We start from the raw sequence: 16,872 nt of genomic DNA, 5'->3' as shown, positions 1-16,872 counted from the left end.
CCCCGCCCCGCGCACGTGGCCCGGGGTCCTCGCGGCGGGCTGCCCGCGGCGAACGCCGGTGCGGTGAGCGGCGGTGACATTGAGCGCGCAGCGATGGCCAAGGCCGCGCAGGGGCTGGTGCAGCGGCTGGTGCAGCGCGGGCCGGAGCTGATCGGCGGTGAGGGGCGGCAGGGGGCCCGGGGAGGGAGCGGGGCTGCCATGGGACGGGCTGAGGTGAGGGGAGCGACAGCGCGCCGGGGGGAGCGGAGCGGAGGGGATGGGGCGCGGGGCCGAGGGCAGCGGGCAGCGGGGCTGGGCCGGGCAGGCCTCGCGGGCTCCCGCCGCTGGGAAAACACCGTCCGCTCCGCTCCCCTTCCCGCAGCCGCCGTCACGTACTCGAAGCCGCGCTTGGCCACGTTCTGGTACTACGCCAAGGTGGAGCTGGCCCCGCCGACCCCCGCTGAGATTCCGCGGGCCATCGACAGCATGAAGGGCCTGGTCAGGGCCTTCCAGAGTGGCCGCCTGGCGCAGCTCACTGTCAAGGTACCGGCCGGGGCGGGATGCGGCAGTGCCGGGGCACAGCTCCAACGGGAGCCTCCTACCCACCCAGGACATGCTCTGCTCCTGCTTTGGGAAGCAGTGGGAACTGCTGGCAACGACATATGAAGCTCATGGAATTCAGGAGACCAGAGTTTTAAAGTGTTTTATTTTATTTGCTTTAATTCTTCCCTGCCTGGACCAGGCTGTGATTGTTCCCCTCTGCTCCCCGGGAAGGGAGAATCCATAGATGGGTGAATGAGCCCAGCCTTCTGGATCAGCTGTGTCATCAGTTGGCCTTGAAATTAGTGTGTTTCCCGTGTGTGGGCTAAGAAATGATCCTTGAAAGAGCTGTAAAAAGCCATAATCAACAGCTGATAGTGTGCTTAATGCTGTAGAACATGTCTGTGATGGAACATGTTGGTGGGTGGGTGAACACAGCAAACACTGCTCCACTTCTGGGTTTTCACCTTGAGAACTGCTGGAGGGCATGGATGTGGCGGTGGGAGTGAGGGAGGAGCTGTTGTGGGAGTGTGGGATCTAAGCAGTGGCTTTTTCCTTTCAGGAGGCACTAAGGAATGGCCTGGTGGCCACGGAGGTGCTGATGTGGTTTTACATCGGGGAGATCATCGGCAAGCGCGGCCTCATCGGGTACAACGTGTGAGCACTCACCTCAGCAGTGCCAGCAGTGCTGGGTCTGTAATGGGGGCTGCAACAATAAAACTAGGAGCTCAGATCGAGCTGGTGTCATCCTTGTCTGGTACTCTGACAGGTGCCAGCCTGTCCTGGGGGCATGCTGACAGGGATGGCTCCTCAGGAGGGGTCTAAGGGCTAGGCCCAAGGGTGCCAGAGCTGCTTTAGTAACTTTTGGTCACCAGAGCTCTGTTTGCTCTGCAACACTCACTGTGTCCCAGCTCTGGCTCCAGGGGAGGTCTGAGAGCCCCAAAATCAGAGGCTGCAAAAGGGAAACATTCCATTTGTTCCTGAATGCAATTCCCATCAGCTAGTGGGACCCAAAAGCAAATTCCAGTACTTTTTACATTATCAAAAGCAATTTCCATGGCTTATTCCATAGGGAACATAGCTCTTCTGGTTTGGTGTCTGGTGCAGCGGAAGTCTGTGTAAGTAAGCAGAGCTTTGCTGTATGTGTCACTTCAGCTCCCAAAGGTTGAGCTGTCTGGGGTTCTACCACCTTGCTCATGGTCAGCCAGCTCTTGCAGGGTTTTCTACAAAACCTGGTGAGTACCCTGTGCTCTAACATGTTCAGAAAATAATTTGTAGGAGTTTTCTGAAGCTAGCAGCCTGTTTCTACTGTTTTAGAAGATGGTTTTAGTCAGTATTGCTCCTTGTTGATACTGTTGTTGTCCTGCTGCTCCTTTGCTCCTCTGGGCATTGTGCTGTGCACACGGTGACCCTACAGGCCCCCAGCCCCCAGTGACCCCACTGTCTCTGGGTGACTGTGCCAGTAGCATGTCACTTGCTCTCCCTGCAGCAGAACTGACTGCAGCAGCTTATCCCAGCACGAGGCCTTGTGTGCTTCTGACAGGGAGTGCAGGTGAGCTTACACACTCCAGATGTGGTAAGCAATAGGTTGTTCGTGGCACGGATGGAGAGGTTTTCTTCTTTCTTGTTAAAAAGGCTTCCTGTCACAGCTAGTCACAGGTCACTTCCATGCCACAGATGGGAAAACTGAGGCTCAGTGAACTCCCCAGCTTCTGTGGGGGAGTCTGCAACAGGAGCAGTGACTGGACCTGTGCTTCCAGCCCCCTGCCCCGCCTGTGTCCCGTGCTTGCTTCTCCCACCAGCCCGGCCAGGACACCATGCCTGCCTCACACAGCCCTCCTCCTGGTGCTGCAGAGAGTTCTGTGATTGCTCAGCCCCAGCAAACCTAAGCAGGGCTGCAGCCAATGGACTGGCTGAGCAGAGGTGAATGATGGCCCCCAAAACTGCTCCTCCCCACAAGCTTTTTGCTCCTGTCATCCCAAACCCTTCACCCAGCAGGCAGAGACCACCGAGGGGAAGGGGCCAGGCCCTGCTGTGAGATTCTGTAGGGTATGTTCCTCAGCAAGAGGGAGATCACATATGGGATGTCATGTGTGAGCTTGACTGGAAGGAGGATTCTGCGCCTAAGAGAACCTCACCTAGGGCAAGGCTGTCTGATCTGGCTCCAAGACCTGCCTCTCCTCTATGACTTGTTCTTGTCTGTGCGTGCCCCTCTCAAAGCAGGTTCAGTTGGGCAGTCAGGGGGCTGCAGCTCACACCAGCACTGCCCTGGCAAAACCTTCAGTGGGAAGATGGGATTAAGCTGCACTAGTAAAGCATGAGAGAGCTCAAAGATGCTCCTGTCCCTGGAGATGAAGAAACCATTTAATTTTAGTTTTCCTCTCGGGAAGTCCTCAGGAGCAGTCCCCCCCAGCCCTGCTCCCACATCAGAAGCCCAGGCAGAAGCAGCATCTGTGACCCCAAAGGGCTCCAGCAGCTTGTTCGTCCTCCCAAACACAGAACAGTGTCTGGCTGCCTCTCTCGGGGACAATCACATTCCCCCCGCCCCTCCCTCCTTCCCTGCGCTCAGCTGATGAACCTCGGAGGAAAATGGGTATTTTATGGCCCCAGGCAGAGGGATTTACATCTTATCCGTGTGTTTGCAGCGCTGTTCTCACGGAATACGGTGGGCACTTGTTGGATGTTAACCCTGTTCTCGCCGTGCTGTGAACGACGGGGCTGCCAGCCCGGTGCGGTCGCCGCCACCTCCCTCCCGGGGGTGGCAGCCAGCGGGACGCAGCACCGGCAGGGCGCGAGGCCGCAGGCAGGACACAGCCGGGGCCGGGAGGGGAGGGCGAAGCCGCCCGCCCTGGGTACCACAGCTCGGGGCCGCGGTGCCCCCGCGGGGCCTGCGGGCTGTGCCGCGCCGGGCCCGGGGCCGCGCCCCGCATACGGCCCGGCGCCATGCAGGGGGCGGCTGCACCGCCTATGCCGTATGCGCGGTCCGGGGCGCGGGGCTCCCGCTCCCGCTCGGCATCGCCGCCGGGGTTATGAGGGCTGCTAGCGGCACAGTTATACGTCAGGCAGGTTCCGGGGCTGGCTCGCGAGGAGCCCTGCGCCTGTATGGCGCTGCGAGCTATGAGGGGCCGCGGCGGCCCGAGGCTGCGCTATCCAGGACGGGGGGCTGCACTGGGGCTCGGGCCTGGGGCCCTGCATATCGCCCAGCGTTATCCCGGGCGAGCACTGATCGAGCATGGCTTATTCATGTGCCGGGGCGGCGGGATGGCAGAGCCCCACAACCTGCATGGCACCCGTTGTTATGCAGCGCCTCCACGGGCCGGCGAAGCGCTATGCAGGGCGCGGGGTGCGGCCCGGCCCCGCTCTCTGGCTCGTCGCCTCTCAGTAAAGATGGCGCACAGCGGTCGGTGGCGCTTCCCCGCCCGGCCCGGCAGCGGCGGCTGGGGCCGCCGGGGCCCGGGGGGGTCCCGCCTACGGGTGCCGGCCGTGCATAGCCTGCGGCCCGCCGAACCTGCGGCGGCGCCGGCGACGGCGGGCGAGGGCGAGCGCGGCGGCCCGTGCTCCGGCGGGGCGGCGGGAAGCGGCGGAGGCGGGGCAGCGCCGGGCCCCGGCGGCCCCGCGGCTGCGGCCGGTCCCGGCTTCGACGCGGCGCTCCAGGTCTCGGCCACCATCGGCATCAACCTGCGGCGGTTCCGCGCGGCCTGCGGCACCGAGGCGGGCAGCGGAGAGGTGAGAGGGGCGGCGGGGCGGGGGCGGGGGGGCGCGGCGGGCGGGCGGGTCCCGGGCGCAGCATCCCCGAAGCCCCGGCGGCGGGGCCCGAACACACCCGGGCGCACCCACCCAGCCCCGGCCGCACAGCCCGCCCGTCGCCGGACACACCTCCCGGGCCCCGCACAAAGGGCGCGCCCGGCGGGGGGGGCCGTGGGGGGGTGGCGGGAGTCGGCGGGCGGGACCCGGTGCCGGTCCGTGTCCGGCCGCCCTCGCGGTCCCTCCCCGCGCACGCGACTTGCCGCCGGTGCGTCCTCCCTGCCGCCGCCTCCATTATCCGGCTCCCGCTGCTCCCGCGCCCGCGGCGGGGCGGGATGCGGTGCGCACACCCCGCTGCCGGGAGCGAGGTAGGATGGATGGGGCCGGGGCCCTCCCGGTGCGCCCGGTGCCGAGGATGCTCGGCGGGGTGACGCGTCCTTCCCCGGGCGCGGGGGCTGGAGGGGGCTGGGCTGCCGGCCCCTCCTGCGGGCCCGGCGGTGGGTGTCGCGCACCGGCCCTCCCCCTTCTCCTTCTCCTCCTCTTCCTCCCTTTCGCCGCTGTGGATGCCCCAGGCGGAGCTTGGGGCGGCGGGCCCGTTGCGAGAGGCCGTTCGCCGGTACTAGGAGCGCTGGCGATCCTTTTTTTCTTCTTTTCTTTTTTCTTTTTTTTTTTTTTTTTTTTTTGAGTTGCTCTCCTTCCTCCCTTCATTTTTTTTTTAAGCCTTTCTAAGGCAGCCGGAGTGGGCGTGCGACAACAACCCACCTATTGACAGAACAGGGAAGACATGATGGGGGTGTGTTACTACGAGCTGCAGCGTTCCATTCCCCCAGTTGTTTTGCATCGCTCCTTAGCGGCATCCTTGCGCCGGCAAGAGAATTCCCCAGGTCTTTTGTACCAGGAGGGATTTATTATAGATTTTTGAAGGGCCAGCTCTGTATCCTCTTCTCCAGGCGGGTTGTCAGCTGTAGGGTAGGTGAATGTATCTTTGTATTTTGTCTGTATAAAGACTAGTTGGTTTCCTTTCCCATGACTGGCCATAGGAGAGTTCATTAAAACACACCTGAAAACACAGTTTTCTTGTGTCTTTCTGGCCTGGTTTTGGCATTTTCTGTTGGGTACCATAAAGTGGAGCTCTTGGTTCATGGCTGAGCTGGAGGAGCTCCTTGCCTCTAGAGTGGCAGCTCCCACGGGCTGCGATGCTGGAGGAGCTGGGTTGTGTTTGCAGGAGCAGAGCTGGACATGGGGACGCTCTGCCCCTCACCTGTACAGACTTTGGGGTGTGAGTCGTACTGCTCTCATTAACAGCATCATCTCAGGGGGTCCACTTTGGGATACTTCTCTTTTTTGTTGTTTGCAGTAGGCATGGCTTGGTTGAATTCATGGAATCCTCTGGGAAGCAGTTAATATCTCACCAGTGCTAGTTCAGGGAGAGAAATGACTTGAGATCTGACTAACCAAGCTGACCACAGAGCTGATAACCCAGGAGGTTTTTCATGTGGGGGGAGGCAAGTTGCTTTGTTTCTTTTCCTTTTCTTTATTTTTTTTCTAAGATGACATTGGGCTGTGGTTTGTTTAATTCCAGTTGTCTTCAAGTATATTTTTGCATCTCAAAAAAGGCCTAAAACATCTTTGAGATATCTTTTTGAGTTTAGCCTTTAGGGTATTTTTGCTTTAAAGTAAAATAGCTTGAATGCATTGTAGGTGTGGCAGCTGATTAACACAGGGTCTCCTGGATTTTATGAATTCTACTCATTACATCACTTTTCTACTTAGCTGCTAATAGCTTTTCTCTAATAACATTGCATACAGTAGAAAGTAATGATAAACGTTGATTTGTGGCTTGGTGTTTGTAGGCTCAGTTTTGTCTGACCACTCATGAGCCAGGCACGGGCAGACCCCAGGTGTTTCCCCTCTCTCTGGATTTGCAGCATGCTGGTACTCTTGGGCATACTCAGAGGAGATCCTCACAAACATTCAGATTGAGTTAACTCACCCAGTTGGTTCCTTTCCTTTGGTGATGCTCAAGAAACACAACATTTTTGCATCAAAGGACATAGTTCTCCTGGCTGGTGACTTGCGCACTTGTCGTAGTCCTAGCGGAGATTACAGTCACCAGAAGCTGCTTTTTTCTGTCCTGCAATACAAGTTCTCTGTGAGGTGGGGTGAAGGCGTGAAAAGGGCTCTGGCACATGTAGGCAGGCAGCGCATGGATGCTGCCTGTGGTCTCTCCAGAGGAGAGGGCAGCTGTGTGCAGTGCAGGAACAGTGCAGTTTCTGGTAGCCGTGTGGTAGCTGCTCTGGGGGAGGTGTTCTTCTAGAAGAGGGCTTCCAGAAGACCCCTTCATATTCGGGCTCACCATGTCCTCTCAGTAACTGCCGGGTGCTCATACTGTTCTTTTCCACAAGGTTGAGGGTCCTTCCTGAGCCAAGCCACTTACAGTCTTCAACCGAGTTGCCATTATTCCTCATCAGGGATAAACTCTGAGCATTTGTTTTGAGGAGCCAGTGGCAATCAGAGGAAGAAACTGTGTTACCTTTTTATTTACAACTTCTGCTCTGCGTGCTTGGTTTTTTTGTACTTCATTCTTGTCTGCACTTGTGTAGGTACCTGTTGAAATTGGGTATTACTACCAAGTTGTTGTCCAGAACAAGTATTAGACTCATCCTTTCCCTTATCTTCTTGACAGTTTCATAGTACATAGCAAATTGCATTTCTCATTTAAAAGATACCTGAATTCTGGGGTGTCAGGGCATCTTCCTCAGATTCAGGTCACTTTGTACAAAGCCTTGTCTTCTGCTGCAGCTCAGTCTTGCACTGAGTTATCTCGAAACCAGCTCACATTAAAGGAGCCACATTCTCATACTCAATTTTAACACCACAAGAATTGCTGGGGGACTTTTTGTACAGTAAAGCTGTAAGTGGTTGAACAGTAGCATTAGTACTGTGTACTAACCTTTCAGATTGGTGTAAGTGGCAGTGTAGGAACAAGAAAAATATGATTGCATTTTCTTGGTTCATTATGTCAATATTTGGTATAAAAGAAGCATAAACGTAGTTGTTAAATATCTGCTCTGCCTGTCAGTTTAGAGCTTCCTGCCCATCTGTGAAGGGGATTTAAGCTTTGGGACCTAAAAGTTGAGAGTGTGCTGGATACATGCTGACAGTTACATCCATAAATCTGTATTAGCTGAAAGTTGCAGAAGCTCAAGTTTGGCAGTTGGATGTGGTGGTGATGGTGGTGTCCCTGGTGCCACTTCCATGATTATACCTGGGCCATAATGTTTTATGAGGTAAATGTTGGAGTTGTGGACGTTTGCCGATGCCTTGAATGTTTGGAAATGGTACCAGATCCATGTCCTGGGAGTAAGGATTAGCTTCCATACTGCTGCCAGGGTCATGCCTGAGCTGGAATAGAAGATAATTTCTTCTATTTGCCTCAAATTTTCCTCAGGTAGTGTTAGGTTGAATGGTCACTGCCAGACTGCTTGAGTGTTTAATGTGTGAGCTGGAGGTGTAGACCTTTTCTGTCATGGGTAAGGTGGTCACTGCACGTGTGCGGGGAGGGGACTACTGTAGGTATTGATGTCTGACAAGAAACACATGGTGAGTGAGGATGGTGCAGATCATGGCCCAAGAGATGGCTCCTTCCTGCACTTTCCCTTCCTGAACATTTGGGTGCTGCCTTGTCAGATGTGTGAAAATAAATGTTTCTGGTTTTGTGGTTTGGTCAGCTTTGTTCAGTGCTCCAAACCTTCAGAGAAGTAGTTTTGGGAAGTTTGTTAGGAATTTGGGAAACTTTGCAGATGGAAGATGATGTGGCTCATCCCACTGGCACCAGCAGTGGGCAGGTAAGGCAATTTCAGAACAGCAGCCATGCACTGGTGAGTTTGTTCCAGGTGCATTTGGACATTGTGCTTCCTTCAGCTGGAAAGCTCCTGGGACAGACTTGCAACAGTGCTTGACCATGCACTTCTGTATTGGCACTCGAGTGCTGAACTGCCAGTTTTACAGCACCATGTTGGAGGAAACAGGTCAAGTCAGTGGTTCATCACTTCTCAGGGATACCACAAAATTCCCAGAGCAGGGTTAGCTGTTCCCCCCAAGCTGAGCTACAGAGTGTAGTTTGACTTTAGTACTGTTTCTTTAGGAATATTTGTTTAGGAGCAAAAGATGAGTTTGCCACCACAAAAGATTTTTTTAATGCATCCATACAGCAATTGTGGAGCTTTTCTCTCACCATCTGAAAGCTTGATCGTTGTAGGTAGTGGTTTGACTGACTCTTCCTTGGAAGTGGTATTATTGAAAGCTTGTTGTGACTAGAATGAGAGTGTTTCAGATGTTCTAATAAGCATTCCTCTGTATTCAGATTGGAAAGCATAAATCAGAATTTCTCATCCAGGTTGGAACCAGGACTCTGGCAAAACAGATCTGTATTCTCGATAATTCACTTGTGAGACCCGCCCTGAGCCTCAGCCCCATAAAGAGCAATATATTCTTTCTAATTCTAAGAAAACTGGACTCTGCAGCCCTAATCACCATTGTATTGCCATGGGTGGTGCCTGAGGGTACTGCTGCAGCAGTGCAGTTTGGGGGTCGTCATATGGAGGTAACCAGGCCAAGAGCTGTTGTGGGATCTCAAGATGTTCTCTGTAGGTCGGTGCTGCTCCCAGGTGAAGCCCCAGCAAAGTCTGTGCATCACTCCTGGTCAAAGCTTTAGTTGAATTAAACAATGGAAGGACAAATCTCCCCTCATCTGACTTGGTGCATGATATTCACCCCAAGTGCTCAGCTGTTTATTATTGAAGTTGCATCACAAGTAGTGGCTTGGGAAGCATCTCCCTGAACTCCCTGCAGACTCTGCTCTGCTCCCAACACCTGGTGTTTGTCTCAGGGTTACTACCTGCCAACCTCCAAGGATGTTTACTCTGTTGGAAGCAGAGGAGTCTGGTAGATGTTGTGCTGCAGTCACTAAGCAGGCATCTGAATGAGCTTCTAAAAATAGCTTATCCCTTTCCAAGAAAGTGAGGTGCTAACTTGGGCCAAAGCCAGGATGGGGAATGGGAAGGACAGCATTGGTCAGGTGACTCTATTGTAAAATACACTTTTTCAGGTGGTGATTGGAGCAGCTGCATTGCTGGTCTAGAGCCCCATGCAACTTCACAGATCCGTAGTGGTATGGTTTATACTGTTAGTCCTCAGAGAGATCAGAACATCAGTTAGTGCCTGCAGGATAGTTTCTCCTTTGAAGGTGTATTTTTTAGCTGGGTTACGTCAGGAAAAGTCATTCTTTTCTGTGTACGACTCTGAAGTTGAACCCAGTTGGGATAGTGTAATGTTTGAAGGGGAAATGTATGTGCTAACCACAGAGAGATCATCCCATGCCTGCTTGGTTAGTCTTCATGTCTGGCATGAGGCAAGCCTTCCCTCATCCTTTCATTTATAATCCTGAGTAGCCTTTTTTTGTATTGCATTATTCTTTTTCAGGTAAATGAGGCCATGTTCAAAATCTTCATGGTTTTTAATCACTCTCCATCTGTCATGACATTTCTGAAAAACCAGAGGGAGACTGTTCCTGCCTAGTTTGCCTCAAAGCTGCATTTTGGCATGTGATGGCCAACTGAATGGTTTAGCCTGGCAAATGCTGAGTGATACTTAGTGGCTTTCTTCATGTTCTCTGACAGGTCACAGGGTTCCCTTCTCAGGTTGTGATAGCAACCATTTTGAGGTCACCAGTACACTCAGGAATGTCACCGAACACACAAACACAAGTAACATATTGGCATACTACTTGTGGTTGTAAATGAAGTGGAAGTGATTGTTTTGTGGAAGGAGCCTTTTTGCTGTAGATGCCTCTGGTGAGTGGTTGGTAAGAAATGGAAAAAATTATCATTCCCAGGCTATTGGACCAAAGCCAGTATTAATGTTGGAAACATTACTTTATCTTACAATGGCAAAGTAAGATAACAGAGCTCAGTTTGAAAATAATGCAAGTTGTAATCATGGATTGACAGTTGATTGTCAAATATATGGCAAGTACTGATTTAGTAGCCAGAGATAAAATAATGGTGACTTTAAGACCCAGAATAACAAAATGAAGAAAAGATCTGTAGCAGCCACAGGAACTTGGAGGCCAGTGCAAGTCAGGAAATCGCACAGGGTGAGCAGCTGATCCCTCAGCGTTTCTAAACCTGACTGTTCTTAGGTATTTGTTATTTCTCAGTGCCTTCTCTGGGTTTCAGCCCACATCTGTCTCTGCTGACAGCTCCCTCTGTCAGGGCTGGGGACCCCTTCCCTGCCCACGCCCCCGAAGGCAGCGCTGCAGCGCCCAGCGATGTTTACATCCTGCTGTAGCCCACGTGCTCCAAGCCGAGGCAGGCGTGTCACCGTGATCCGCAGTGCTGGGAGCAGGCTGGGCACTCCCTCCTGCTCTGGTTGCAGTGCTGCAGGACTGAAGTTTAGTTTCTCCCTTTCTAGGAATGGCCTTCAGGGATTCTATGTGATGCAAGGTGTCTCAGGCAGAAGCAATGTATTCTGGCATAATTTTATTTCTTTTATGTTGCTTTATCATTGTTTTTTCTGGATTTCTTATCATCTCTGCTGCAAGTTGTATTTCCTTTTTAGCAATTCTTTGTTAAAAGAGCAAATGCCAGTATCTTTTTTGGGTAAGGAAAATCCTCTAGAATCCTTTTGTGCTTCATTCACAGTGGAGTTCATTTCAACATTAATATCTATGTCCTCAAACTTCCATCTGCTCTCTCATTGCAGGATGAACAGTTTTTAGGTTTTGGTTCAGATGAAGAAGTCAAAGTACGAAGTCCCACCAGGTCCCCCACAGGTAAGTTCAAGTTGCAGGATTGGGTGTTGACTTTCTGTTTTCTTTTGATGATTTTGCTGTGCCCTCTCCTGTTTGTTCCATCAAATCTCATCCACGACACCAGTCTTTAGGTTCAATGCAGTTAGTTTTGGATTCTCTATGTCTGATCTGTAAAGGAGTAGGGAAAGTTTGAGTAAAAAAGTTATACTGATGAAACCAGTATTTGAAACCTCATGTCAGTGTTCTGGAGAGGCAGCTATTTAAAGAGTAAGGGTCTGAAACTGGTTAGACTATTTTAGTATCTTTCAGTAGACTCCTTTCTGCTTATGTTGTTAATAAATACTCTCACCAGAGCACTCTGCTCTTCCACCATAATCATCTGCTCAGCTTGGCTTCAACAGCAAACTGTGGTGGAGCACCTTGCTAGTGCAAGGGAAGATCCAGAACTGAAATAGCTGAACTTGGTGAGAGTGCAGTGAAATGCATTGGTCAAGGTGGGTAATCAAGTCTTGCGCTTGATGGCTCCAAGTCAGTGCTGAGTATTAACTGTGTTTCAAAGCTAAAACCAGTTTTTAGAAAATTGTCTTTATCAGGCTTGTGTAGGTTGTTCTTGCTCTCTTGACCTCTCCCTTAGCAGTGCAGATGGATGGCGCTTGAAAGGAAGGATTTTTTTTTTCTTTCAACTGGCTGTGAGGTGCTTAAAAAAATATATAAAAATTCATGTGTTTAAAAGGTACCATGTGCCCTTGAGAATTATTGCTCCCTCCCAGCATGAGGTTGGTGCTGTGCTTGTGCAATTGCATATATAATTGTTGGGAAAAGACTAGCTTGCATTTTTAAACAAGTTATCTGCGTGGTATTTTATGTGGGAAAAGGCATTTGTTGGGAAGGTGTTCTCTACATGTAGTGCCAAAACTATTTTTATTTGTTGATTATCTGAAATGTTTTGGCAATGTATTGGCAGCATGAATGATACTGAGTGAATACTTGTTTGACCTGGGTAATGCTCATCCCACACTTGGAGAAATTTAATATGTTCCCTGCATTCTCTGTTTCCCTCTCAGTTAAATCTAGTCCACGGAAACCTCGCGGGAGGCCCCGGAGCAGTTCTGACCGAAGTTCAGCTGTACTGTCAGACTCTTCATCAGTGTGTTCCCCTTCAAGCAAGTCTGAAACCACATCCATGGAGAAAGTAAAGAAGAAGGAGTCAAAGAGTGGGGAAAAAAGACGCGGAAGACCTCCAGCACTTACAAGTGTGAAGTTCAAATTGTCACAGGAGAAGGACACATCAGACATTCAGAAGGGCAGCAAAGAAGAAAAAGAGAGTCTGAAAAAAATCAAAAGATCACCATCCACTACATTTCAGCAAGCAACTAAAATCAAGAAATTAAGAACTAGTAAGCTTTCCCCACTGAAATCTAAATTTAAGCCTGGGGCAAAACTTCAGATTGGGAGGAAGAGTGTTCAGATCGTGCGCAGGAGAGGCAGGCCGCCGTCCTCTGAACGTTTAAAGACTTCCTCAACTTTGGTCATAAACTCACAGCTGGAGAAGCCCCAGAGGATCCGCAAAGAAAAGGATGGCACGCCACCTCTCACAAAGGAAGAGAAGGCTGCTGTCAGACAGAGTCCACGCAGGATTAAGCCTGTCAGGATTATACCTTCCACCAAAAGGACAGATGCTGCGATTGCTAAGCAACTCTTGCAGAGGGCTAAAAAGGGAGCCCAAAAAAAGATTGAGAAAGAAGCAGCCAAACTGCAAGGCAGGATGGGGAGAACACAGCTCAAAAATATTCGACAGTTCATCATGCCTGTTGTGAGTGCAATCTCTTCACGGATTATCAAAACACCCAAACGGTTTATTGAGGATGAAGACTATGATCCTCCTATTAAAATATCCAGACTAGAATCCACACCAAACAGCAGGTTCAGCACTACGTCTTGTGGCTCCAGTGAAAAGTCCAGTGCTGCTTCTCAACATTCATCTCAGATGTCTTCAGATTCCTCACGGTCCAGCAGCCCCAGCGTGGATACATCTACAGACTCCCAGGCTTCTGAGGAGATGCAGATGCTTTCTGAGGAGCGAAGCAATACTCCAGAAGTTCACACTCCCCTGCCTGTTTCTCAGTCCCCTGAAAATGATAACGGTGATAGGAGAAATAGAAGGTTTTCGATAACAGAAAGAAGTTTTGGTCAGAGGACTGCAAAAAAGCTGTCAGCCTTACCAAGCATGCCACAGCAGCAGTCCTCCTCCTCTCCTCCTCCCCCTTTGCTCACTCCCCCCCCACCACTGCAGCCTGCTTCAAGCATCTCAGACCATACCCCTTGGCTTATGCCTCCAACCATACCGTTAGCCTCACCCTTTCTTCCTGCTTCTGCTGCACCAATGCAAGAGAAACGAAAGTCAATTCTGCGAGAGCCAACGTTTAGGTGGACCTCCCTGAAACATTCCAGGTCAGAGCCACAGTACTTCTCATCAGCAAAATATGCCAAAGAGGGCCTTATTCGCAAACCGATATTTGATAACTTCAGACCCCCGCCACTAACACCGGAGGACGTCGGCTTTGCGTCTGGCTTCTCAACACCAGGTGCGACAGCTCCCACGCGTCTCTTTTCACTTCACTCTGGAGCCAGGTTTGATATGCACAAGAGAAGTCCTCTGCTGCGAGCGCCACGATTCACACCAAGTGAGGCCCACTCCCGGATCTTCGAGTCTGTGACCTTGCCCTCGTCAGTCGGTCGCACCACCACAGGCACCTCTGCCACAGGCACGTCCTCTCGGCGGCGGAAGAGGAAAGCATTCAGCCCCATCCGATCAGAACCCAGATCTCCTTCACACTCCATGAGGACGAGGAGCGGAAGGCTTAGTACCTCTGACCTGTCAACTCTCACCCCACAGTCTTCTGTCTCTTCCTCTTTAACTAGCATTTCAGTTAGTTCTCTTGCCACTAGTGCCTTAAATTCAACTTTCACTTTTCCCTCCCATTCCCTATCGCAGTCTGGGGAATCAGCAGAAAGAAGCCAGAGACCAAGGAAGCAGACGAGTGCTCCAGCAGAGCCTTTCTCATCTGGTGGCCCTGCTCCTCTCTTCCCCTGGTTCACATCAAGTCCCCAGACAGAGAGAGGCAAAAACAAGGACAGGGCAGAAGAGCTCTCCAAAGATAAAGATGCTGACAAAGGCCTGGAAAAGGACAAGAGCAGAGAGAAAGACAGAGAGAGAGAAAAGGAGAACAAACGGGAGTCAAAGAAAGAGAAAAGGAGAAAAGGGTCAGAAATACAGAGTAGCACTGTTTTGTTTCCTGTAGGTAAAATGCCCAAAGAAAAAGTCAGCGAAGATGCTGCAACATCATCATCTGCCAAAAAAACTGCTGGGCGGAAGAAGTCTACAGCAGTAGATCCCACGGCAGACGTTTCCACTGCTCCTCTGGTAGATACAACAGCTGTCAAAACCAAAACATCCAAGAAAGGTAGAGGGGGGCTGGACAAATCAGACCTGGACCTCAGCCCCACTGTGCCATCTTTGGAGAAGGAAAAAGCTCTCCGTCTTTCTGCTCCTTCATCAAGCACTGTTAAACATTCTGCTTCCTCCATCAGTTCTATGTTGGCTCAAGCAGACAAACTGCCCATGACTGACAAGAGGGTAGCCAGTCTTCTGAAAAAGGCAAAAGCCCAGCTGTACAAGATTGAGAAGAGCAAGTCCCTCAAACAAGCAGATCAGCCAAAAGCACAGGTACTCCTTTTTCCAAGTTGGGTTTTTTGCTAGAGTGCATCTTACTTTGAGCTTGTCCTGAAAGTCACAAATAGCTTTTGTATACTGAGCGTGAAGAATTAATGTGCCAGGCTAAGCAGCTGTTAGTGCAACAGATGGCAAACGACCCGAAAACAAGAAGGCCTGGGCAGAAGCTGAGGGGAGGAGGGAGCTGCTGCGTAGTCAGCTCAGAGGGGAGCTGCATGCACTTTGGAGACCAGTACAGCATAGCTGCTTACTGGGTTCCTCTGAACAAATCTAAGCAAAGCAATCATCTAGAGGAGTACTCACTCTGAAAACTGCAGTTCCAGCAAAATGCAGTGTCTGTCTTGGCCTCGAGGTTTCTTGGGGGCCCTCCTTGAGTGTAAAGTTGGCTTCTGAAGGAAAGTTGTTTCTTGATCTTTCTGGTTTTTAACTTTATGCAGTGATCTCTCACTTATAGGAGGGAGGAAGATCCATTGGAATTTTTCATCTGATTTGGGGAGCTACTTCCTACCAGTTTGCTCTTTTCCCTCTTCCCCACCCCAAAACCACCCTTTTCTGCAGTCCTCTTTACCTGCCAGAAAGGGAGGTGAGATATGTTTTCAGGGAATACTTTTTATTTAAACTTTTACTTTTTGTAACAGCAGTAGTTGAAATTCGCTAGTACGTATTTCAAATGGAGAAGCCTCCAGCTGTTTGTTTCTGAAATGAAGATGCCCATGCATCTGTATGATTGGCCTGGGGTAGCAGAAGCCCAGATTCTCACAGTTGCTTATTTGGGATAGTTATTTCAGTGGGAGATATTCCAGAATCTTACCAAGACATGGAAAATTGCACTAAAATGCTCCATTTATTTAGCATCTCAGTAAACCCAAACCCCTTATCTGAAACATCAGCAGCTACAAAGCTCTCAAACAGCCTCATCTACTACTGGCTTCTGCTGGATCAATCAGCACCAAGTGCTGCTCCAATTCCAGTGGATTCTGATTTTTTTTAATGTCAGTGCCTTGATAATGTGGCTTCATGAGCAAGTTGGCTTTCCAGTAGTGGATGGAGACTTACCTTGTAATTCCAGTTGAGTCAAAACTCTTTTTCTCTTGCATTTATCCTTTCTTGGATAACTGAGGCTTAGAAGGCCAAGCCTGTTTTTATCCTGATTCTTACAATCTGCAAGCTAAGATATAATTTGCTTAGAAGTCTCTATTGCATGTTTCTCAGTCTCATTTTGGTAACTTTCTTAGGAATACTGTCTGCTCTCATGTTCTGAAATCTAGGGGCAAGAGAGTGATTCATCAGAAACATCAGTCCGAGGACCACGAATAAAACATGTTTGCAGGAGAGCAGCTGTTGCACTGGGCCGCAAGCGAGCGGTGTTTCCTGATGACATGCCCACTCTGAGTGCCTTACCATGGGAAGAGCGGGAGAAGATACTGTCTTCCATGGGGAATGATGGTGAGTTAGGATTTCTGGTTTTCATCTGTGGGTCCATACAAAGTCAGCTTCTGGTGACTGCTTCAAATGAGGACTTCAAGTGATTAACAAGGGAAAGTATGTTAAAGAGCTCTGGGCTCTCTATTACAGTACCACTCAAACAGGGTTAATCCTTTAAGCTATTAGGAATTGTGTTAAATATGTGTGTTTTGCACCAAAGTTGTGTTCTGCCGAGGGGTGTATGTGCATATACATGTGCACACGTGTATGCACACAATCTCATGCATCTGTGTGGCTCTGCAGATGAACTTAGGCTTCATGGGCTAAATTAAACACTCCTGAATCATTCTTTGACCTCAGAAAATTCATGTTAGAAATGTTCTTTTGGTAGATAAGTCATCGATAGCTGGCTCAGAAGAGGCTGAACCTGTTGCTCCACCTATCAAGCCCATTAAGCCAGTCACCAGAAACAAGGCACAGCAAGAGCCTCCGGTGAAGAAGGGCCGGCGCTCCAGGCGCTGCGGGCAGTGTTCGGGCTGTCAGGTTCCAGAGGACTGTGGGGTCTGCACTAACTGTCTAGACAAACCCAAGTTTGGTGGGCGCAATATAAAGAAGCAGTGCTGCAAGTAAGTGTGTC

General features: G+C 50.8%; 2 protein-coding genes across 3 annotated transcripts in view; both read left to right on the top strand.

Annotated features, from left to right (window-relative positions):
- Window positions 1-1,256, top strand: ATP5MG (ATP synthase membrane subunit g). Its single transcript, XM_084221633.1, has 3 exons — window positions 1-157; window positions 362-522; window positions 1,082-1,256. Exons 1-3 carry the CDS (start codon window positions 94-96, stop codon window positions 1,178-1,180), a joined length of 324 nt encoding a protein of 107 aa, XP_084077759.1. The 5' UTR covers window positions 1-93; the 3' UTR covers window positions 1,181-1,256.
- A 2,524-nt stretch (window positions 1,257-3,780) lies between these two features.
- KMT2A (lysine methyltransferase 2A) overlaps window positions 3,781-16,872 on the top strand; it is a gene marked incomplete at its 5' end in the record, with an annotated part of 40,506 nt that continues 27,414 nt past the window's right edge. Inside the window, 5 exons of one of the 2 annotated variants that reach the window (XM_084221656.1) lie at window positions 3,781-4,245; window positions 11,029-11,098; window positions 12,142-14,804; window positions 16,079-16,256; window positions 16,627-16,861. In XM_084221656.1, the coding sequence (XP_084077782.1) occupies window positions 3,781-4,245; window positions 11,029-11,098; window positions 12,142-14,804; window positions 16,079-16,256; window positions 16,627-16,861 (3,611 nt within the window). The remainder of the gene's footprint in view (window positions 4,246-11,028; window positions 11,099-12,141; window positions 14,805-16,078; window positions 16,257-16,626; window positions 16,862-16,872) is intronic. The other variant, XM_084221657.1, reaches the window with a different exon arrangement.

The sequence above is a fragment of the Fringilla coelebs genome (assembly GCF_963513975.1).
Source record: "Fringilla coelebs genome assembly, chromosome: 25".
Taxonomy (NCBI): Eukaryota; Metazoa; Chordata; class Aves; order Passeriformes; family Fringillidae; genus Fringilla; species Fringilla coelebs.
Note: the sequence above shows the minus strand (reverse complement) of the source record. Positions and strands in the feature narration are given on the sequence as shown.